At 40.2% G+C, this 24,428-nt stretch overlaps 2 protein-coding genes across 3 annotated transcripts; one reads left to right on the top strand and one right to left on the bottom strand.

Moving 5' to 3' along the window:
• The first annotated feature begins 2,267 nt into the window (after positions 1–2,267).
• Positions 2,268–6,038, top strand: LOC116671180 (ankyrin repeat and SOCS box protein 12). Of its 2 annotated transcripts, none has more exons than XM_032502196.1 (3): positions 2,268–2,389; positions 3,744–4,514; positions 5,752–6,038. In XM_032502196.1, the coding sequence occupies exons 2-3, from the start codon at positions 3,752–3,754 to the stop codon at positions 5,901–5,903; spliced, it is 915 nt and encodes a 304-aa protein (XP_032358087.1). In that variant the 5' UTR covers positions 2,268–2,389; positions 3,744–3,751; the 3' UTR covers positions 5,904–6,038. The 2 variants fall into 2 exon arrangements, with proteins under 2 accessions (XP_032358087.1, XP_032358088.1); XM_032502197.1 differs by having other exon boundaries at positions 2,281–2,389; positions 3,747–4,514.
• Positions 6,039–6,318: 280 nt separating this feature from the next.
• On the bottom strand, positions 6,319–24,310 carry LOC116671494 (zinc transporter ZIP11). The gene is made up of 6 exons (XM_032502824.1): positions 24,304–24,310; positions 23,913–24,080; positions 10,230–10,299; positions 8,712–8,810; positions 8,425–8,583; positions 6,319–7,068 (listed from the first exon to the last, which is right to left on the bottom strand). The coding sequence occupies exons 1-6, from the start codon at positions 24,308–24,310 to the stop codon at positions 6,990–6,992; spliced, it is 582 nt and encodes a 193-aa protein (XP_032358715.1). The 3' UTR covers positions 6,319–6,989.
• Positions 24,311–24,428: the final 118 nt, after the last annotated feature.

Below are 24,428 nucleotides of genomic sequence, written 5' to 3'. Positions count from 1 at the left end.
AAGTACTGCTTTCAAGTACTTTATACTAGACCGGTTTCAGGAATATAGAGGGATCTGGTTTTTCTTGCTGGCTTGCCAGAGGAAGTTGTTCCTCCTGCATTGTGCCCACGGCCTATTGTCCAAACACTAACTCCAAGACCTCATCACTAACCAAACAAAGGCTCTGTGACGCACATGCACAAGAAATAGACCCGGTCTAAAAAGAAAAGGATGCCATCTGGGTTGCCTGGAGAAGGGACAGATAAAGCCGAAGGCAGTGATAAGGCAGCCATAGCTGAGAATTGTCCGTCCATTGCCATGGATACGATTGTATTTCTCTTTGTGAGATGGAACTTCTTCCCCTCAGAGGAGCAGCAGAATCAGCACGAGGGAGTTGGGTTGGTTACATTAGATGGATTGCTTATTAATAAATGAGTATTTCAAACATTCCAATGCACTCTAGTACACGTTTAACAACTTAAAGAAAATGATATTTGTCCTGCGTTTGTTTAAATGTGCTGACTACAAACGCTGTAGCATTTATTACACTTCCAGCCCAGAGACAAATTCTTTTCCACTGGAAGTCTGTGAAACCTCCCTCGTTTAGACACTGGGTCAAACAGGTACTCTTTGCCATGTCGTTAGAGAAGTTGAGACATAATCGGAATAATTCACGTGAGAGATACACTAAAACCTGGGCCCCCTTTACAGAATTTGTTGAAAATGTATCCCTTGCATGATTATATAAGATAATGAAATGCCTTGCAAATGCAACGCAAATTACATTATTCTCCTTTCCCCATCAATCGTGTAAGGTTGTATGTAGTATGATGCTACACAATGTTCCCAGTCTGAAGTGAGGTTCAGGAACTGCGTGTAGCTATATTTTGTGTACCCACCTCTTTTTGATTTTTCTTATTTTTAATTTTTTTCTATATGTTTGAACTTTGGTATTTGAGTAATATGTTGTATCGTTGTCGTTTCTTCTATGAAAATCAAAAATCTATAAATAAAGTAAAAAAGTAATAAAAAAATGTGCTGACTAAAGTAAATGATTTTCAAATTAAAATCCATCTTAGTTTGAGTGATCCCAAACTACCCCAACCCCCCCCCCCCCCCCCCCCCCCCCGGACTAGTCACTGGAAATTATGTTGTAATGTACTTTTAAGAAGTTTTTTTAAATTACAGTTACAGTAGAACGGCTTGTTTGGAAACGTAGACATAGTCATATTTTCTCATTTAGGGCCCTGTGGAATCGGCCTTTTAGCTTTTTGACATTCTCAATTTCCCTATTCTATCCATGATTCTGTTATCGCAGAATCTAGTGGGCTCTACATGATTGCTGCCATAAGCTGGGCCCTCGTTGATTTATTTCACATTTATTTCACTTTTATTTCCCCAACGGATCCACTGAAAGATATGTAATGGCATCACTTTGTGTAGCTGAGGTTTTTAATGGAGCCTGGAGTGTGCCTTTGCAGAATGCATTCAAATGATAAGTGTGTCAATTAGTCATTTCATTTCCTTACACTCTGGTTAAATGATTATTAAAAATTGAAATATCTCCTTATAACTCTGTTCACTAATGCGTCCATTATAATCCATCACACAAATCATTCCTGCTTTAACATTTACCTTTTAAATCACTTTAAATCAATGAATAGATAATAAAAGTAAGCAAACTAAATAATATGAATAAATTAAGCAAAATATCTAAATAAAACAAAAATGTGTAAAATAATAAATAATAATACCAATAATAAGGAAATATTAAAAACTCAACAGCGTGATTTCTTGCTTCATCATTCTCCTCCTCCGGTTTGAAGGTTTGATTTATTTATTTGTTTCAACCATAAGTTTAAAATAGCATTTTTACAATGCACTTATTCATAACTGACCATTTAAGTGAATACAATCTGACATTATTATTAATGTTATAGTAATTCTAATTCAAAATGCCTATAAGAAGAGCATTCCAAATTTTAATTGGTGTAATAAAAAGACATTAAAACACTCTCATAAAACCACTAGTAACAATGCAATGCCTAATTTATATAATTTACAGATTGTATTTATGTGATTATTTATTCCAAATGTCTTTAATAACTCAATATGAAAGACTTTTGGGCTTAATGAATTTAACAATGGAGGTTTGCAATGCATTCCTTCAACGTGAGTATAATAAGCAAATTCATGATAGTTCTTTTTAAATTCATTAAATCTAATGAAACAGTGGAAAGGTCCAGTTCTCCACGCACACGCCAGGCGCCATGTTGTTACAGCAGTCAGAAGCAGCAGAGGGCAGCAATGCGCCGTTAAACTCAACGGGATCTACAACAATACACGGCGACGAAGAAGAAGAAGAAACGGGAAGATGGAGAAGGCAGCTGCAGCTGGCGACACATCTTAGGTAGGCTAATATCAAACGAAGAAAACACAACTAAACGGATTATTTCTGTTGCCACACGGCTCTGAAAAAAGCAAGGAAGCGCGAGCTTCACAACGCGAAGTTTGCAGAAGTTGTCGGTGGTTGTTTGAGCTGAACATTAGCGAACTTCTTCGCGCTAGGAAGCGTATTAGCATTTAGCGTATTAGCATTAGCATGTCCATATACAGTCTATGGCCCCTACTGCTCACGGGAAGTCAGTAAATAGCTATATATATGTATTTCAAAACGACGCCATGTTAGCAGACACATTAACGTTATAGAAGTTGGTATTGCACTCAACTATGTAGCTACTATTTTATTCATTTGTAATGTGAATTTCCCGGTTAACATTAACGTTAATTGTTCATAAACAAGAAGAGGTTGGGACCATGGTTGTGTTGAATGACAGTTTCACACATGAAGTGTCACAATATGTTTTTAAATGGTCACTTACATAGACTATTCAAACCATTACTGCATATGACATACACGGTTCTGTAAGCCATATACAAGACCTGAATTGTTTTCTGTGCAGTGTGAAATATACCTTAGTTACAGGAATTTACTACACATATCTTAAAGTAAGCCTTTATCAAATATAGATTTGGTATTAACTTCATTTTGTCCTGATCTGGATTGTGCAACAGTGCTGTATATCATTGTTTTGTATTGGCTTGTTTATTCTAGTTTGTTTATAATCGGAAGTAAGACAGTTATTAGTTTTTTTCCTTAAATATGATTTAAAAAAAAAAGGGTATGCATCAGCCTACATGGTTTCAGACAGCTGATAATAAGAGTGTAATGATACATCGATCTGGATCGCTATACACCAGTTCCATCGCCAACGATGCAATATCATTCATTATTGATTAAGTGACAATGTATTGATACGTATCTTTTAATGTCTGCCTTTATTTTGAAATTCCCATTTTGTAATACTTTCAAAGTGTAGTTTAGATTCCTGGAAAAGCTTTGTTATGCAATTTCCCATTCATATATGAGTTGATGTATATGAATGTCATTTAATTGATCTGAGTATTGCACACATTTCAAGTCAGTGTTATTGCACAAAACAATGACTTCCTGTGGCGCTCTGTGGTGCATTTTGGGATAGGTCAACATGTCTGCCGTGACAAAGGTCTATTAAATCAATCCGAAATCATTTTGTGGCAGACTTTGTGAAATCAGTAAATACTGGATCATTGTCCTACAATCAATATATCATACCTTAATAAAAACGTGTGATTCACTCCCCTAGCTGATATAATTAGTTGATAGATTGTTATTGTCGAAAGTCCGACTGAAATAAACTTCATCTTTGTTTACATTTTTCCAGCAGGTTCTATGCTCCAACTAAGGACCTCTGCAGAAGAAGAGAGTAGTTGTGAAATTTCCCAGCTCAGACAAGCAGTGTTCCAAAACAATGCCAGACTCCTCGATGAGATGCTCTGCCAAGAAGTTTACAAGAAAGTCATCAACTGCAGAGGGGGCTGGGGCATCGCGGGCACGCCGCTCCACGCCGCCGTGTCCAAAGGCCACCTGAGCTGCCTGCAGGTGCTGCTGGGCCACGGCGCGCTGGTAGACTGCGTGGACGTCAAGGCTCAGACGCCGCTCTTCGCAGCCGTCCGCGGGAAATACCTGGACTGTGTCTTAGCGCTCCTCGGAGCCGGCGCCAACCCCAACGGGAACTCGTCCAACAACTGCTCCCCTGTGCTCACTGCGGCTCGGGAGGGCAACACGGAGATCTTAAAGGAACTGCTCAGACACGGCGCCGAGGTGAACTCCCGCTCCAAAGTCTTGCTGTGGACTTCCAGCGCCAGGGTGTCCAGCGGGCCGCTGTACCTGGCTGCCGTTTACGGACACATGGAGTGTTTCAAACTGCTGCTCCTGTACGGGGCCGACCCCGATTACAACTGCACGGACGCAAAGCTGCTAAGTTCCATCAAGCAGCCCAAAACTGTGTTGGAGATGTGCCTCAGGCACGGCTGTGGCGTGGAGTACATCCAGCTGCTGATCGACTTTGGCGCAAACGTCTACCTCCCGACTCTGATCATCGAGAAGTCCACGAAGCAGAACGAGGCCGTGGAGCTGCTTCTGCGGGAAAGAGGTATAGTGCATCTTACATGTCAGTTCTGCAGACCTCCTCGATGGTGCCCTGCTCCTGTAGTGTGAAGGAGTTCTTCCTCAAACAGGTCAGGGAGCAGCAGGTCATTTTGAAGCGGTTAAGGCACAACAAAGTGAGACCATAACTTGGGTCACCACATACTTATACAACTAATACTGTAGTTTCTCCACATTGCTGCGGAGAAAGGTCTGGCCCTTGGACAAGACATTTCTGAAAAGGCGAAAAAAATTGCAGACCCGTGAAATGGATTGTCTCGTTGAAACGGTACCACCTCGTACACCACGATAGTTTCCTGGTGGCTGGAATGAATCATCAAAGTTGAGCTGCAAAATGCACTCACAGCGTTTCTTTCTGAACTGATAATGGATAGCCTCTGAAGCCACAGAAGAAGTCCCCCTCTCACATTAATCATGCAGACATTCTTCGTTACCACTCCTGTGCATAATTAGATTTCCACAGTAGTCTGTGTCTGAGCGTGACTATTCAAAGACTCGACAAACCCTCCACTGACTCGTTGGCAGGTTTTATCTTCCGTTTTAGCAAGTTACGGGACGTAAAAAATAAACATTAAAGTGCCCACATTATGAAAAAAAATCACTTTTTCTGGGATTTGGGGTGTTAGGATGTGTCTCTGGTGCTGCCACACGCATACAAATTTAGAAAAAGGGCCCTGGTCTAGAAGAAGTCTCCCAGCTTGCCCTGCCTGGTACTGACCAAAGTTGGAGAAAGTTATCTAGCTGATGTGATCTTACCGAGCTATTGAGCATGTGTGACTCCCATCAAAGATAGTAAAGAAGTGAGATGTCTCACTCTGTAGCTAAATCAGAGACCTAAACACACAGGGAAAACAGGATCTGCAGCAATGTGCAGTACAACAAAAATAAGGTGTTTTATGAAAATAAAACCATGTAAACCTATTCTTGTACAACCTCAAAATACAATTATGAACCTGAAAACACTTTAACCGTTGTTATTGGCTATTAGCGTCCCTAATTGAGTTGTCAGTAAAGATCATCTAATTGTACTCTTTGTGATGGGACAGTTGAAGTTGAAGTCCAGCAATAACATGTGTTAGAGGAAACACGTGAGCATGGACATGTTATTGCTGCAGTAGTTGAACTGCAAGAGGAAACATCACAATATTCTTGTGGCTTCATGTTAGGAAAAGGAGTGCACTAAAATGCAACATTATCATGTTATTTTATTTTGTCGTCTCTAGGGAATCCAAAGGCCTTGACTTCACAGTGCCGACTCGCCGTCCGAAGATACCTCAAAAAGATCGACAAGATCCAGTGCATCGAGCATCTGGACATGCCAACAAGTCTCATCAACTTCTTGCAACACAAGCCAGTCCCAGTCCCTGTTCTGTAGCCACATCATGTCAATGAATTCATTTTTATTTAACTCTATGAACCACCTTTGTTTTAAATCTTGTCAAATTATGTGCTGTACTGTTAAGACTGTTTCTTAAGTCAACACATTAAATGTGTGAATAAGTGGCGCGTACTGCTGTTTTTATTGTTAATACTTACTGTACCCTACGGTTAGTGGAAGACTTCTCTGAGGGATCAGTTTCTCGGAGCTACAGTTCTTAGTCACAAGCTCATCACAAGTTTGAGAAGAGCCGCTTGTCCTAAAAAAACAAAAGGGTTCTTAAATGAATCAGGGTATCAGTATGAAACCTCATTTCCAACATAGGGTCAATTAGTTTTATAAGTCTTACCTACGTCCTCTTTTAATAGAATCTGCAAGTGAATACTGAGTTAAAAAGCTCACACTGAAGGAATCAGAATCACATGGTTGTTTAATTATACAAATACTTCAAGTGTTGTCTTCAGCATTTAAATAATTAGACACAGACCACAACATGTGATTCTTCAGACTGGCCTGTAGATGTCTGAGCCCTAAACAAGAGAAGGCACTGCATCTGGATGAAAAGCAGACTTTCATTATAGAGGAGGGTTACGTGTGTGTAAAGTGTTCTTCTGCAGTAACAGTGATACAGCTGGAGTCAGAACAGAGTAAACCAAAACAAAATCATTCATTGGAGGTCCCATAAATTACCAACTCAAACACCAGACTTCAAGTATTGCCATTATGAGAAAATGAAGAAAAAACAACAAGTGAACTTTCATAATTGAGACATTTTGTTTTGAAATAATGCTTTTGGAAAAGATCTCAAAAAGCACTAACCTCAACACAAAATTCACAAGCTCTGGAATTAAAATAATCATTAAATATTCCCAAATTAGGTGTCTGCCATTTGAAAAAAGTGACAGATGCTCTTGGAAAATAACTTGTTGCATGAAAACCAAACACACATTAAAGAGAACTTCAAGTACAGTCACCCATCAAACACTTCATTTGGTCCACTTTTAAAAAACTGAGGTCAGCAGAGCAATGATGACATCATGGCCATCGAGTGTTCTGTTGCCACGGTGACACGGTGAGGTGAGCTCAGCCCAGCCCAACGTCCAGTGACATCATCACGACGAAGCCCAGGATGGAGGTCCAGGAGGCCAGCTTCCCGTTTCCACTGGTGATGTTGGAGCGAAGGCATGGGACATTAGTTAGAGACCAGGGGTTGATACATAGACTGCATAAATGAAGCCAAAACATCTGGATCCCCCCCCCCCCCCGGCTGCAGTATAGCTCCTAAACCCGGCCCCCCTCCATGTTAGCCGATGGGACAAAAATCGGCATCTCATGCATTTCTCCCGAATATTGTTTCTGTCATTTTAGGTAGTTAAGAATTTTTATCATGCAGTTTTTTTTTTTATTATTATTTGACGCCATAAAAGAGGAATGATGGGTTAGTTTGACAGGGATAGACAGCTGTGATTGAAATTCAAGAGCACGTTTTTTTTTCCTTATTCAGAAAAAGATAATATTCCAACCAAGTTCTTTACAAGGCTAATGAAAATGTATAGCAGCACAGAGCTGACCGCAACCCATAAACGACAGGCAAGAGGCAGTAAACTGTCGCAAACTGCAGTAAAAATCCTGATTGAGACACACATTCCAAATGCTCTGTATACATGTCCACAGAATGCTTCTAAAACATGACTAATACAGCACGTCACACGTCTTAATCGACCTTATTCAGAATATCTAGATGGAATATGCTGTGTACACAAGGGGTCTTCAACGTTTTTTAGGCCAAGGACCCCTAACCTGAAAGAGACGAGCAGGGACCTCCTACTACATGCTGTATATTCTATACAATTAAGTTGCATATTAACCTGGGCCTACAGTAACGTGTAAGGTGGCCTTAAGCCTTTTCACATAGGCCTACCTTTTTATGGTGCCCTACAATACTAAGCTACTATTTACATATTCATATATCATGTTTTAATGTCAAACATACCTGTATGTTGAGGTGGTTGTTGTTTGCTACAAATGTATCTTTGCTAATAATATATTGCATTCATGTTAATGTATATTTGCAGACATATTTAAAAAATTAAAAAAGCATTCAATAATTGGGCGGCCCCCCCCCTGCAGTTACTCTGAGGACTTCTTAGGGGTTGCGGACCCCCTTGTGATGATCTCTGGTTTACGATTATGATCCGTACCAAATTAGGAATATTGTCATGTTGGGAATAATGGTGGAATGTTAGTGTGCCCGTAAACATACTCAGAGACTAATTGGTCAGACGGGTGTGTGGACGGGACTTTGTTACCATGTCTCTATCGTCCCAACTGCGCAGACCTTGGCTCCAAAAATTACAGACTAGTGCTCATATCTGGGATGTTCTGGTTTCACTTTTGTGTAACTGTACAGTCTATGGTAGAGACGGATGCTGAAAGACGCTGTATTTGTTATTGTAACACTCAAAAATTGTCATCCATTCTTACATAAATCTACTTCAATCCCTCTTTTCCACCTTACCTGATTTGGGCCTCAGGTATAATGTCATCCACCACCACGTAAACCATCGCCCCGGCAGCAAACGCCAACGCATATGGCAACACGGGTTCTGCCAAGACGACGGCAATGGCGCCCAGCAACCCAGCGACAGGCTCCACCATGCCACTGAGCTGGCCATACCTGACCCAAAAACAATAACACAATGAAAAATTAAAGTATCTGTCCGCCGCCTAAGCCTTTGCAAAGTGTTGTTACATTAGCGTTGTCTCTGAGACGGTGTTTGGACACAGACACACGCCTGTCCTCACCAGAAGGCTTTCCATGTCGAGACTCCTGACCCCCGGAGCGGCAGGCTCACTGCCAAGCCTTCTGGGAAATTCTGGATGCCGATACCGATGGCCAAATTTCTGAGGAAACCAAAACAGAATGCTTCCTTCAATACTTTTTGACTTACACTTAACATTCACTTTCATGAATTTTAGGCAGGGAAACGGCAGACACATTAATTAATTTACCATTGGATAACATAATTCTGAATGATGGCGAGAGACATTAAGGGACAGTTAAGAGGAATGCTCGGGAGCTCACATATCTAATCTACTCTAGAAAACATTTAAAATGAAAATGTAAATTTATTGTAATATTAAGTGTCTGGAAAATATGAAATTGAGTGAAAGAGGTAACAATAATTTACATTTGTGATAAACAATCTTCATTTAACAGTAGCTCGGACCAGTTACATCGTGATAGACAGTTGTGTCCTGCAGAGAAAACGTACTGCGTGAGTGTGAACAGTCTACTGCTAATGGCATACTTTATCGATTTAGGAGACAGCATGCAGTACATACTGACTGAGTACTAGTATGCTGTACGTTAGACTGCAAAGCCAGAGTGGGTATAGCATGGCTGTAGTCCTGTTAATCTAAAAAAAAACAGCGTGAAAACGTAAGGAGTAGAAGTAAAACGTCTCTACTTAAGTAAGTTAAAGTATTTGTACTTTGTTACTTGACACCTCTGCTTATGACAGCCCAACCTTTCAGATTAGAACACCAACCACGGTGTCTTTTTTTTTTCCTCTTAATCTTTCAATTTGGTGCACTTTGCATGAGAATGTACATAACGTGAATGTATGTAAGTTTATTTTTTTTCTTCCATTGGACCAACATTCAAGTACCAGTAGGAACTGGTGAGTATTTTGTTGGTACCTGCGTCATACAATAAAAGTACACTGTAAAACACGGGCTGTTTTATAAAGTGTTTCCCTTTTTTGCAGCGTGCGTCTTTTCACTGTGATTATCTCAAATAGGTCCATAGAGTGTTCTCTCTACAGTGATAATGAGATGCTGGTTCCTTAGATTGAGCTTGATTTGTTATTAAATTGGATATGACTAGAGTTCCACATGTACTGACCTGAAATCTTTCTGATTTCTGCAGTACCACAATGTAACCACTAGATGTTAGCAGCAGACAAAAACAGCACAGTTGTGGGCACAGGCGTACAGCTTAACCATATCGTTACACACACCAAACCTTCCCAAATGTATTAACTGTAACTAAACTTCACAGGCTTATACTGCCCCCCCCCCTTGTGTGCAGGATGTCTGCAGTTTTTCCATATTAAGTAGTGAATGGGTGTTTCTTTGCCTTGATTAGATTAGATTAGATTAGATTCAACTTTATTGTCATTACACATGTACAGGTACAAGGCAACGATATGCAGTTTCGGTCTAACCAGAAGTGCAATAGCAGTAAGTGCAGGATATATACAATGGTCCTATAAGTGCAAGACATGGCTATGTCTTATATATATATGATACCACTCTTACCTGGCGCTTTCAAAAGTAGCAGATGAAGTCTTTCCAATGGCTCCGAATGCAACTCCCACAGCCAAACCCTCTGCAAAAAAAAGCCCACAGACAATTGATCCCTGTTAGTTTATGATGTTGAAGCCATCTGTTACAAAGGAAAAACAACATTTGAAGAAAGACGAAGGAACAGTATTGTATAGTGTGGTCTGATAAAAAAAACAAGTTAATGCACCTCGGTTTCGGTGGAAACAGGTAAAAGGAAAGTATGCAGACTAAAGACGATAATATGGGCCTGTATTTAGCAAATAAACTCGTTGGTCTGTTCTTTTAGATAGAACACTATGATCTTCTTACAGCAACAGTCAGTGGATATGTCTCTCTGAGGAATGCACTGCATTCTTTTATTTGGTCTTACGTTCTATAGTCAGGTTTGATGTAGGATTGCTACTGAGGTTTTAGCTCCCTAACTGAGAACTAAATATCTGCAGACCATACCTGAAACATATCTGCTGAACCACTGATCCATAACAGAGAGAAATATGAGAAATTAAGTCTTACTTTTTGCTGTAAGGTTCAAATACATAGAGTACTACAACAGGAAAGCTGTCAAAAGTTGTGACCACCGTATCAGGCCGGTCTCTGTTCCCTCTCTGCATGCTCTGTAGTTCCTGCAGCATCCCTCTTCTCTGATGCCCCATTTTCCTCCTTCGAAATGCCTGTCATGCATATTTAAAGTAGACACCATGAAGATGCAAAGTGAAAAGGTCACATTGCATGATGTATCTATGAGTGTGTTCCTGTGTTTGAGAAGTTTGTGTGTGTGTGTGTGTGTGTGTGTGTATTTACTGCATGTGCACGGGGAGTCAGATATATAGGCTATTTAGCATTTTATACCAAATAGGCAGAGTAGCGGTATTACGTCTACTTCACACGTTGACAAGCAGCGACGTGCTGCCATGCTGTTGACAGCTAGGTTATTAAAATGCTAAAAATGCTATTTTACCAACATAGGAGCAAGCATCTAAGAATTGTGCACACAGATAATTGACTGTAAAACTAACACACAGCTGTAGAGCTAAGTCTTAAATGTCCTTCCAATGAGAAGACAGAAACCCTTTCAATTTCCATAAAATCATGTCCACCTTCAGACCTTTTAATCTTTTTTGCCCAATAGTGGTCATCACCTGAGTTAAGGTTAGATGTTTCTCCACGTTACTAGTCTTCAACAATTTAATTTTCTGGTTGTTAATGAGAATGAATTAAGATGCCTCCAGACAGCGGTTAACTCTGCTACAGGCCACGTCCACTAGGATCCATCTCCCTCTCCACTTAATGTGATCCAATCGTTATTGAGATGGAGTTGTAGCTTAAAAGAGAGGGAACGGATAGCACTATGACATGATTAATAGACACTAATACAATAAACATTCATTGGACTACCGGAAAATCTAATTTGGAAGACAACGTTCCTCCAAACAGATTGCTTTTAAATTGCGGTCTTACACCGGTGTAATAAAACTAATTTAGGATATGAGGATACAACAAGGATCCGGTAATATTATTCCCTTTTTTCCCCCAAAAGTTAGATTAGAAGATTGGTACCACTCTCATGTCAGATAGTGGTATTAGTCTTGTAATCTAACTTTGGCAAAAAAGTGAACAAGAGTGCTTTTATAAATGTCAAACTATTCTTTAGCGTCCTGTGGTTGCTGGAGTCACGTAGCAAGCTGTAGCAGCCAGCTGGAAAAGATCTCAACTTGGGCAAAAAGTGCCAACATGGACGAGTCCTCCAAACTGTCGATGCTGCCTACCTTGGGGGCTTGACATTCACCATGTTTGTGAAAGCGCATTAAGGAAGCTTTCACATCAAGGACCAGGGCCCAGATCTAAGTACACTTGACCCAAAACTTCAGTTATTTTGATAAGTGTGAACAAGGTCTTGGGAGAGAGATGATTCCTTGGGTAGGGTTTGCATCAGGTGTGATAAAGCACCTGTACCAACACACTGAAGTAGGCTGCTATTTAACGCCAGTAGGTGAATAGAGTTACGGTACATGTCTCCTTTGAATCTGCATATGTGTGCCGCATGTACCGATACCATCTTCATAGGTAATAATGTAGAACGCCAGCTGAGAGGCTTGTTTTTAACATTGTCTCCAAAATATGACCAATAGTCGGCATAATTTAAAGGGTGACTCCATTGTATGGGACCGGGGTCTCACGATTGGCATGCTTTTCTACACTGTAGCAACAACATAAAAAAGGTCACGTAGATGATGACTCAACTGCTCCCGGTTACGGAACAACATTACTAATGGCAAAAGCTGAGCAGCAGAGGAGTGGGGAGGGGGTATGAATTAATTGTCCTAAATATAAAAAACGCACTTACAACCTCTCAGCATTACTTGTGTAACAGCAGACTTTTAGTTTCGGTAAAAATATTCTTCTTTTTCTTTGGGAATGGAGCCAGCGTCACGAGACAGAAACAGAAATTGTGGCTTTTAAGGCGTCGAAATATTATATTACAACTATCTATTCTCTTTCATGCAGGAACTGATCTCTTTCAACCCCATCCCTCCAAATCCTTTGTATTCTTGTCTTTGTCTTTTCCTACAATATTAATAGCATACATCAAGCTATACTGCCTTACACTTGGAACAAGGAGCAAAGATAAAGATAAGGTTTGAGAGAGAAGGAGAGAATTAGGAAGAAGCAAAGCAGAGACGAAAGGAGTAGAGATACCATGCAAAGGTAAGAAACTATCCAGATCGCCCAGCAGCTGCAGACTTTAAGAGCACAGAGGCCACTTCATCATAATCTAACACCTGTCATTACCTCTGATAATAATGCACATGGTTCTAATCAACTTCCCACCAGCCTATTACAGCAGACATACTTTAAAGCCATTATGTGCTTTAGTTAGACAGTGGGTCCCCTTTACTATTCATCTCAATCATCTGGAACTGTCTGAAATGCCAAGGGGCCAGTAGAAACTCTATCTGCACTGAAAAACCTTCAACTTATCTTGAATAAAACGTGTGCTGTGTGTGTGTGTGTGTGTGTGTGTGTGTGTGTGTGTGTGTGTTTACCACTTGGCACAGCTGGTACAAGGCTAGGAGAAGACTAGCAGTTTAAAAAAATCTTAACTGATCTTAAGACCACAACGATTAACTTCCTATTTTGTCTTATGGTCTAACAGATGTCAGCATCACTGAAATAAAGCTGTTGGACCTGTGGAAAAAGTAATACATCATTAAGAAAAATAGTTGTATTATTTGCTCTTTTGGTTTAAGAATAAAAAATTCCAACAGCAGCTGCTCACCTTTAGTACTGCCACACAGCTGGACTAGTAAGCCAGGTGTTTGGGAGTGTTTTGTAAGTCCCCTGAGCTGGAAGTTTCTGTTCTAAAACAGAGTCCAGGGCTAGTAGGGGAGCACTAAACGCCCACACATCTGTCAACTTTTACCCACGAGACCCGTGTTTCAGTGTCTGCCAGCATCTCATGGCAGTTTAAGGAATATCTTGTGGATTGTTACAATATTCAACTTCATTAAAGCTGCACTTTCCTGGCTTTGTTTGCAGCACTCCTGCCCAAGCTGAGAGTAGCGTTAGCTGAAGCAGCAAGCCATCTGCATTGGAGCTGAAAGCTGCGCCTTGGTTCCACAGCAAAGAACTCAAATTTGACGTTTGATGTGACACTGATGTGCAGAATTGTTCACTTTCCCATCCCAGTGCATTCAATACGGCTTCGTTTGAGACTATCAATTTAGTCCTGACGGAAATCTATTAGATGGATTGTCCTTGGTCCCCAGAGGATGAGTCCTACTGAATTTGGTGATTCCCTGAGTTTTCCTCTAGCACCACCATGAGGGTGACATTTTTGCATTATAATATAATAAAATATCTCAATTGATATTGATTAGATTGCCGTGAAACTGGTGTTATATCCATAGGCCCTAGAGATTGAATCCAAATTACTTTGGTGATCCCTTGATTTTTCATGTGATGCCACCAGCTCAAAGCTTTCACTAATCCAGTCACACGTGTACTTGATGGATTGACGCAATTTGGTATAGGCATCCATGGTGCCCAGATAATGGATCCTAATGACTTTGGGGGTCCCCTGACATTTGTGGTCAGCAACTACATTATTTGATGGACTGCCATGACATTTGGTACGTTTGACACTCATGTTCCCATCAGGATGAATTGTATTTATTTTGGTGAGCCCCCGATTTTTGATCTAGCGCCATCATCAAGTCTAAATTCTAATTTATTGAATACTTTGATTTATGACCAAATACCCGTAATTAACATTGTTTGAGAGCAAAACTCTGGCAACAAAGAGGAGCTAACGTCCGTGAACGCCCTAACAAAACTAATCTCTATGATGCTAAATATGTCTTTCAGCTGTGTAAATATCAAACATTAGCAAAAGAACATATTAATACATCATTTAAATATAACTTTTCATCCATCCACACTACGTTCACTACACGTTCAAATGAGGCCACACCCATTTAGAGACAGGAAGTGCCGTTTCACACCATTGGTGCTGCTTGAAATGACATATAAGGGTCTTTGGTAAAAACACTTAGGGTTAAGAAAAGATTGTGGGTGGGGTTAAAATATGTATATTTAAGGGAAACATTGGACACGAACAGGACACAAACCCGGGTTTCTTGGGTAAAAGCCCTGTGCTGTTTTTTGACCCCCCCCCCCACCCCAACCTGCCTTACGCAGAGTTACGGTCTTTAATACTACTCCGTGCCATTGATGCTGCTCATACTATGTCATCTTCCTGTTGTGCCGGTGCGTCCCAAACAGACAGTAAAGGGTGTATTGTACGTCGGTATCCGGGCTGGAAACACAACCTCCAACACAACTTGGAAAAACTTAATGTTGGTTTCTCCATTCATCTCTCCCCAACTGTATCATGGTTGGTATGTGCTAGGGTTGTCAAAACAAGGGTTGGTCAGGGAATCTGAACAACAGCCAACCAAAGTCCTGCTGTCAAAGGGTTTTTCAAAAGCGCCTGCATTCAAAGTCTAAATAAAGGCCAGTAGAGATGTTAAGAGTGTTGAGATGATTCTTGAGAATGTAGCTGAGTGTGAGTCATCAATTCTGTCACCAGAAAAGAGAGATATTTATATCATCACCTGTGTACGTCTTTTTTTTGGTGCTTTTTCCACTCCCTAGAGGGAACTCTGGCTGGTTGTGAGTGTGTGTGTGTGTGTGTGTGTGTGTGTGTGTGTGTGTGTGGTGTGTGTGTGCGTGTGTGTGCGTGTGTGTGTGCGTGTGTGTGTATGCGCGTGCAGCAGTGATGCTATCAAATTCCTGATTAATGTTGTATGCTCTTTTAAGCGACGTCTGATGATACGGCTGCTGACAGCCTATTGTCACAGCCGCTGCTCGTTTCCATTGTACTTTCCTTTAATCTTGTCTCCTCACCTGTCCACACTTCTTTTTCCACTGCGCCTGCCATTGCTTTGCCTCTCTCCTCTCTCTCTCTCTCTCTCCCTCTCTCCTCTCTCTCCTCTCTCATCTCCTCCTCTCATCATCTCCTCTCTCTCTCTCTCTCTCTCTCTCTCTCGCTCTCTCTCTCTCCTCTCTCTCTCCCTCTCTCTTCCTCTCTCAGCTCCCTGGCCTTCTTTTTTAATACCGCTGAACTGCGAGGAAAAGTTCATTTTACAGTTTTCTTTTCATCTTGTTTTGGGTGAGATGTTTTCCTCATGCACATCAAAGTCTCCTCTCATTGCTCTTTATGTTTCTTTTTCATCCTCCCGTGTTCAGGGGTAGCAGAGTGACATTTTAGTATATGTACACTAATCTACTGGATCATACAATGCAAATGACTTAATGAAAGCCATGACTAAATCCCCTGCAATACTACAACATCTAAAGAATTCAAATTAGTGGTAACTCCTCACTTATATGTGAGTGACTACAAAGGATATTTGCAATGAAAAGCAGTCCTACACTGAGTGTGTTTGCTTCAGGTCCCATGGTAAATATTAGATTCACTTAGCTCTAAATTACTTTGCATGTTGTGAATTCTTAGTGTTCTCTTGGACTTAGCTAAGCTTCAGGCCTGTATTTGTACCAGGCTTCTATTACAGACAGGCTGTAATCCTATTTTTTGCACTTTATTAGTGTCTTTTGTCCAATTTTTTAGAAGCCTCCCTGTTTTCTGATATGCTCCTGCTAAAGCCATTTCCCACTAAAATAAAGTGGTTAATTATTCCCATTAGTAAAAGACTTAGGTCCAAGAAAGTGACATTGCTAAAAATTAATATACAGTACTGCTCAATCAAACTTACCTGGACACAAATATAAAAAAAGGCCTTTTGCTGTTTTTCTTCAACATCCTTATTGACGAGAAAATAATAGAGGATGAAAGGAAACACAGGCCATAGTTTTAAACTATTATTTACTAATTTATTGCACTAAATAATTGATATTCTCCTATCTATACTTCCTTTATATATAACTGCTTTGATATTTATGCTCTTATATTTGAGTAGCACATCTGGCATTTGAATTTGGTCTGTACCTTAGCAGTTTGTATGGATGAGCAGTGTGCATGCATTGTTTTTAAAAAATAATTAATACTGTGTGTATTGTAAGTAGCAGTGGTCCATGAGTTGATGTTTTGCACGTTGTCTATGATTTTGTATTTTTTGCCTGTGGGTTGACTGTCCCCAATGTCTTTTTTTGTTTGAGGTTTTCTTTCTGTTTTTGTATTGCCCATGCAGCAACTTGCCCTTGTCCAACACAAGTGGATCCCAAGGGAGACAAATAAAGAAACCTTCGCCTTTACCCTAATTTCTGAAAAATCTCCAATAATATCACTAGGGCTGGGTAACGTTAAAAAATGTTCGATACCGGTATCAATACCAATACCGTGACCTCGGAACCGATTCCTAAACAGTACCTTTTTCAATACCAATGTCATTAACTAAAATGAAAATACACATTACGGCACAAATCGTTTTAATTGTGCTTCAGCTCCTTCTACCTGAGCCCAGTCTCTGTGGGTAACGTAGGCAAGGCAAGGCAAGGCAGCTTTATCTGTAGAGCACATTTCAGCAACAGGGCAATTCAAAGTGCTTTACACAAAATCAGTTAAACAGATAAAACACCAGTACAAACAGTTAAAAATCATAAGCATTAAAAACTGGTAAAACACATGAATAGATAGTTAAAATTCATTTAAAGAAAGGCAGCATCAAAAAGAAAGGTCTTCAGCCTTGATTTAAAAGAACTGAGAGTAGCAGCGGATCTGCAGGTTTCTGGGAGTTTATTCCAGATATGAGGAGCATAGAAACTGAAAGCTGCTTCACCCTGTTTAGTTCTGACTCTGGGGACAGAAAGTAGACCTGTCCCAGAGGACCTGAGAGGTCTGGGGGGGTCATAGTGTAGTAGCAGAACAGAAATGTATTTTGGACCTAAACCGTTAAGGGATTTATAAACTAGCAAGAGTACTTTGAAATCAATTCTTTGAGACACAGGAAGCCAGTGTAAAGACTTCAGAACTGGAGTGATGTGATGTGTGACGTAGAGATTTTTTTTGCATGTTTATTGGCTCACTGACGCTGATGAGATTTACTCCTTTGGTATTGAAATTGGGTAATGAATGACGAGGTATTTCTCCAATGCTTCAATACTAAGTAGGCAGTTTGAACTGTGCCTAAAAAGTAAAGTATTGAATTGGGTACACAGCCCTATATATCATGATATGTTTCTCTTGTATTCCGGTTAGATCCGTAGCTGTCTAAGACCTTGCTCCATCCATTGATCCTCAATGGATGAAGTTTGGAAGATTGTGAAATTGTGAAGATTGGATCGTCATCGTCCACACTAAGAGGGATCAACCCTAGACCATCAATCTCCTGCTCCGTTTGATGGACAGTCACCAAACAGTTGTGTCTGTGTGGTGTAATGGACAGTCCAGAGCCTCGTTGAAGATACCATGGAGCTGCTGCTTGTGTTGTTCGAGGGAACAAATCGATGCATTACCAGGTGTCAAAAAATAAGTGCACTTGTCATGCCCCAGGGAAAAGCACTCACTTCATTCAGCACCAAATAATGGAACAAATTACTTTTCAACATCAGTATTAAAGCCACACCGAGAATTTTTTCAATGTAAAACAGACCTCTTTCATTAGCCTGAATCACAAAATGTGGTTATCACAGAGCCACTAAGAGGCAGAATGCAAGATCGTTAATGTATTTAGCTAATGTTAAATTACATAATGACTGGGTGAAAAAGCACTTAAGCCGAATGAATCCCTCTTACTGCAATTTGGGGACAGCAAAATTACACATAACACACAAAATGCAAAAGGATAGGTCCCCCATGTTACTACGTATGGTTCAAATGACTTTTTTTCTTTTCTTAGTACTGATAATCATTTAGAAATAATGGGTAACTAGACCTATTACAGTACAGCATAGTCTAGACATGTGTACTTATATGAACACACTGCACACTGCACACACACTCGTGGTTAAAAATGCCTCTACAATCTCTAGAGAGCATCACTACAATCAGGGGCCTGCCGTGAGCCTATTCAAAGAGTCAAACACATACCCACATACAAAAGGTCTTTAAACTACTATTTTTCTATTTTTGTTATTTCCACTAAACCCAACCGGTCGTCAGACGCCGCCTACCAAGAACCCGGGTCTGGGTCTGGGTCTGTCCCAGGTTTCTGCCTAAAAGGAAGTTTTTCCTAGGCACTGTCGCACTGTTGCTTGCTCTGGAGGAAACTACTAGACCTGTTGGGTCCTTGTAAATTCTGGAGTGTGGTCTAGACCTGCTCTATCTGTAAAGTGTCTTGAGATGACTCTTGTTATGAACTGATACTATAAATAAAATTGAATTGAATTGAATTAATGTCTAATAAAAAATAAATATTATTTTACAAACAATCCGCAGAGGCCTTTATTGGCGTACAGATGACAGACTAAATATTAGGGATACCAAACGACTGCCAAAATTATTCGGCCCATAATAGCACAATAACTAAAATGGCCGAATAAGTTTGGGTGAACAATTGCATATTTGATGACACGATGGGGCTTTATTAATGCAGCAGACATGTTGGCAGCGTGGCTGTTAGTGAGTGCTAAACTAGGACTGTATGAACTTTACTGTTCGGCTGATTTGGTTTTCCAACTTTGCACCAGATGTGTCCGTCAAAACACAAACGCAGACTTCTCTTTCTGATGCTTAGTAACTATAATTAACTTTAAAATGTTTCTGAAACATTTTTCTTCTGATGATCATACATGACCTTTAGCAGGATATAAGACTAACAGTGGAAAAAACCCTATTTTTATAGAGTTTTTTTAATGCCTTATTAATGCATTTGCCCGCATACTGTATCTCTGTGCTATTTTTTCAATATTCATGTTTCGCTTCATATGACTTGTATAATTATATACAATTATATATACTATATATATAATTGTCCTACTATATAGTATATTATATATCCTATATATAATTATCATTCTTTTTCAACATCCTCCATACTAGATTTTATAGATCTGGTGTGCAATCACGGAAGGCTTGTTTCATTATTTAGAATTCCTCATGGGGGGAAAAAGAAACTACACAATATGACTTTAAATAATCCCATTTTTTAAAAAAGGGGTTAATCGGGTTAAATCGGATATTTTTTGTACCTGAAACACTCACTTATGGTATGTGTAGACTGTGGGATAACCCCCCTTCTTGGCATTGAATCTCCTCAGCGACCACTGGCAAGAAAAAGAAAAAAACAGCCACCCTCCTACAACCAAAATGGCTGCACCTGATTGGACAAACGCTTCACTCATGGGCTGTCTGTGCCCAGATTTGAAAACAGACCAACATGTCGGCTAGCTGGTAACTCGCTCCTATTTCACAAAAATAGCTCACCCAAATGTGTTTATGAAAGCATTTTATGCAAGAAATAAGATTTACTTAAGTATCTGTATTTATTTTAGATCGACAATGGTCAGTTTAAAAAAATGTTCCTGAGTTTCCGAGAGGCACGAGTCGTACTGGGAGCGCCTCAATTGCATAACTAGCTTGATGCAAATGAGGAGCGGGCAACTGGACACCCCACTTCTTGAACGTACCGGGATGCAACCAGAATACATTGCCCCACGGCTCACATACACAATGAATGGGAAGCGTGGAAATGATGCCAGCCAGTGGAACCATTAATGAGTTACTGTATGTACTTAATGGGGTTTTTATTTTCTATTACCAGTCTCACAGGAGGCTTCAAATGTGTGCGTCTGTTCACATGTGTTTCATTAAATCTGCATGAGGATGAGCATGGCTGTCTGCATGTAAGCGTGTTTGTATAAGAGCCCTTTATGCATGTAGATTTTACAATTATGACAACTAAAGTGTATGCAGTGACTTGTAAACAGTTTTCTCTCGCATTCAAATTCCTATGTAGTAGAGTACAACTGTTTATTCATCTCCTACACACAACATGTGTCCCTAATTTGATTTTTATCCACACTTCCTGCAGCGAATAATCACTCTTCACTATGAATATGATGTTGCTGTTATGGATAGAAAGAATGCTTGAGTGCTTTTACTCAAGTGCACAGCGGTAAATCATTCAAACTAGTGAAAATGCATATTCTCATTAATTAGGAGGGCTACATTGATGTGTTAAACCGCCAATTGTCCGCTGCTCTTGATGCATTTTCCACATTGAATCAAATCATCAGATTAATGTAGTAGTAATGGGAGCAATAATATGTTTTTGTGAAATCAAAAAGAAGCCTGTTCAGAGAGACATTATGAACCTGCTCTATACACAAATGTGAGACCCTCACAAAATGTTTTATGTTCTTCAAATGACATTCATCAAAATTGTAGGTTCTGAGATTTATACAAAATTGTTATTGTTATTGTCATTATAGTCATCAAAACAACAGACTGCTATGATTGTTGTGTTTTCTCAAGATTATACAAATAGTATAAAAAAGCAAAGGTCAGTCAGTATTTGAAATGCTGCAGATTGAATATTCTGTTATACTGTACTGTGGATAAATCTTTGTATGGAATCATAAATCATGTTTGTGTGTTGCTGCACGTCTGTGTTTGTAACAACTAGTGCTGTCGGTTAAACGCGTTATTACCGGCGTTAACGCAATTAACCCATTTTAACGGCGTCGATTTTTTTATGGCGAGATTAAGGTTCTTTTTGGCCTAGCAAACTTTGTAGTTTTTTTTAAACATGCTACTGCAACAACTAGATACGTTAGAAAAACTACGACACCCACCGGATCTAGCTAGACCGGAAACAAAACAACAGGCAGAGCGCGCACACACGCCGTTTGGGCTTGCGAGCCGGCCAAAGAGTGGTAACGTTACGTTTTGAGGGGATGGCGAGCTCGGGACGCTGAGATGGACGCCAATAAGATTCTGAATGGAAAGTTTACTTGTTAAAAGTTGCCAATGTTCCACTGACAAGACCAAAGTGATCCGTCGTTGTGTCGTGTCGTTGTTTTGTCGTTGTGACCGGAGCTATTATCACAGCACGTCCAGTCTGAACATACCCTTAACACTGTGACTTTGTAGTAAATAGGTGTGGAGTTGGTTCTCTTGCTGTCACCTCCTAGAAATGTCAAAAAGGACTTAACTGCTTCCCTGTTGTTTTTCTTTACATCAATCAAATCATCTGTATCCTTTCTCAAGTGTGTAGTTTTGAATACTGAACACAGCTTTCTTCCCTAGAGATCACCTTTGATGTTTGATTGACACGTCATTAGTGTAATTAGCTCATTAGACTTGGCTGAATGGCATCTTTGTAGTGTTTAATAATGCAATGCGTGTTCCAGGACAAACCTGTCTATTTGACAAGATTTTTCACCATAAATATTCAAAGTGTCAGCCCAGATTTGGTGCTGGAATAGTGCAGTCTATGGCCTGGCCTTCTGTGGGGCTCAGCACTAGATGAGTCTTTCTAAGTTAATGCTAAATTGTTTGGCCTTCCTTGAGTTGTGGTGTTGAATTGATCAGGTGATGACGTTGGGAAAACTAAGGAGCGGCGTTTGCTTCCTCTGGGAAAATAAAGGACTTACACGAGGGTAATGCACAACCTTGGAAGTGTTTTAATACAAACCACAATCTTTTTCCTAATCTGACCTAGGAGCTTTGTAGGGGTGGGAATCACCAGACGCCTCCCGATACAATATCATCACAATACTTAGAGCCCTACAAGGACAGGCACCCCCATACATCTCTGACCTGACACAGCTGCGTACATCCTCACGTAGTCTGAGATCAACAGGCCAGAGACTATTAGTTGTCCCCCTTACACGTTTTAAAACTAGGGGGGACCGTTCATTTCAGGTTGTTGCACCGAGGTTGTGGAACGCTTTGCCTCCTTCCATGCGCCGCTTAGACTGGGTGGAGAACTTTAAAACTCAGTTGAAAACTCTGCTTTTTAAAGAGGCTTTTAACTAGATGGTAGGGTGGTTAGGCTGGTCTTATGTGTACGTGTTATTCTTTTGTTTTTTGTGATGCATTGTATTTATGAGAGTTGTTAAATGCTTCCTTTTGTTGTGAAGCACTTTGTGATCTTCATCTGAGAAAAGTGCTATACAAATAAATTTTACTTACTTACGTCACAATACGATATTATTGTGATTTAACACCTATGGCAATATTCTGCAATATATTGCAATGTATAACCTTTTCTCCAACTTCTAGCTTTTCCCAATTTTAAATGACGTCCCCAAAAGGAAACGTTGTCAACATCTTTTTCATCTAAAAAGATACATTTTTCTGCTTGTTCATCTCACTTAAATTTTATTGCTGAAAAATGTGATTGTCAAAGCAGACAAACTGACCAACACATATATAATAAAAGATCCATGCTTGGCTCCTGTGTATCGACACAGTATAGCCACTAAAAATACCGCAATACTATGCTGTATCAATTTTTGACACCTAAACTTAACCGTAATGTTGGCTGAAACGGCCGACAGCTCGAGGTGCTCTGTGCCCGGCTCAAAGTGTTTTTCCTTATTGAGTCTCAACGGCGGTTCTAACGCTGGGTTTTACGGACTGCTTTTCTTTCTTCCGCTATCGCTCTGCAAAAGTAAACTCAGATTCAACTGTGGAGAACGGGCGGGGAGATCTTCTAAGCCACCTTCGAGGATGCTATATCACGAGTCACTTTTTACCTTGACACGAAGCCTCAAACTCTACTACATTTCAGAGAGAAATATTGTACTTTTTACTTTTTTATCTGACAGCTTACATCACTAGTTACGTGCACATAAAACACATGTAGTTTAAAAATATGTTTTAAATTAAACTACCCAACAAGATACAGTCATACAAGGTACAGCTAAAAACGTTAAGCCGATCAAACACTTCACAGAACGGTTTTGATACGTTTCCAGTTTCTAAATTGTGAGGATTTTTTCTGCATTGAGTACTTTTAATACTTAAGATACACTTTACATATCATACTTACTTAAGTAACAATAACAACTTCAACGCAGGACTTGTACCCCCCTGTGACTTTGCATGGTGACTCATTCTCTGAACAGCATTGATAGAGTGGAAGCGCATTCTAAAAATTCGATTGAACTGCACTAGCCAACTATGTTATCAGTGACATGGACGAATTCCCTACTGCAGCTGCTTCAGACAACCACGTGGCTCGTACTCACCTGGGATGTTGTGGATGGTGATGGCAATGATGAGTAGAACGATTCGTCGCCAGCTGCTCCCTGTCCGCCCAACCCCTTCCTGTTGCTTATTTCCTGTTTCCTGTCCATCCGAGCTGACCGAATGAGGTCCTCTCCTCCTCTGGTACACATCTCCATTATCTATTTTATCTGCACGACAGAGGAGAAAAAACATTGTTCACCATTCATACCCAAATAAATGTAGTATGTATCCCAAATCATCTTTTCTTTTCTTTTTTTAAACATCAACAGACAATCTTCTCGAGACAATCCAATCCAATCGCAGCCACTTTGCAGAGTGATTAGCCGGTGCAGAGGTGTGAAACCAGGCGAGGTTTGAGATCCTCTCCCGGGCCTTTATTCCCATTTGTACAATCCATTGTGTCGAGACTACAAAGACACACACAAGACACAAAAGTCTCGGAGAGAGACCGATCAAGGAGGCAGTGGGATGCATTCACAAAGACTTATTCATTTTCATGACAGGTGTCATGTCAG

The sequence above is a fragment of the Etheostoma spectabile genome, chromosome 21 (genome assembly GCF_008692095.1).
Source record: "Etheostoma spectabile isolate EspeVRDwgs_2016 chromosome 21, UIUC_Espe_1.0, whole genome shotgun sequence".
In the NCBI taxonomy this organism is placed as follows: domain Eukaryota; kingdom Metazoa; phylum Chordata; class Actinopteri; order Perciformes; family Percidae; genus Etheostoma; species Etheostoma spectabile.
This window is presented reverse-complemented; position numbering and strand designations above follow the sequence as displayed.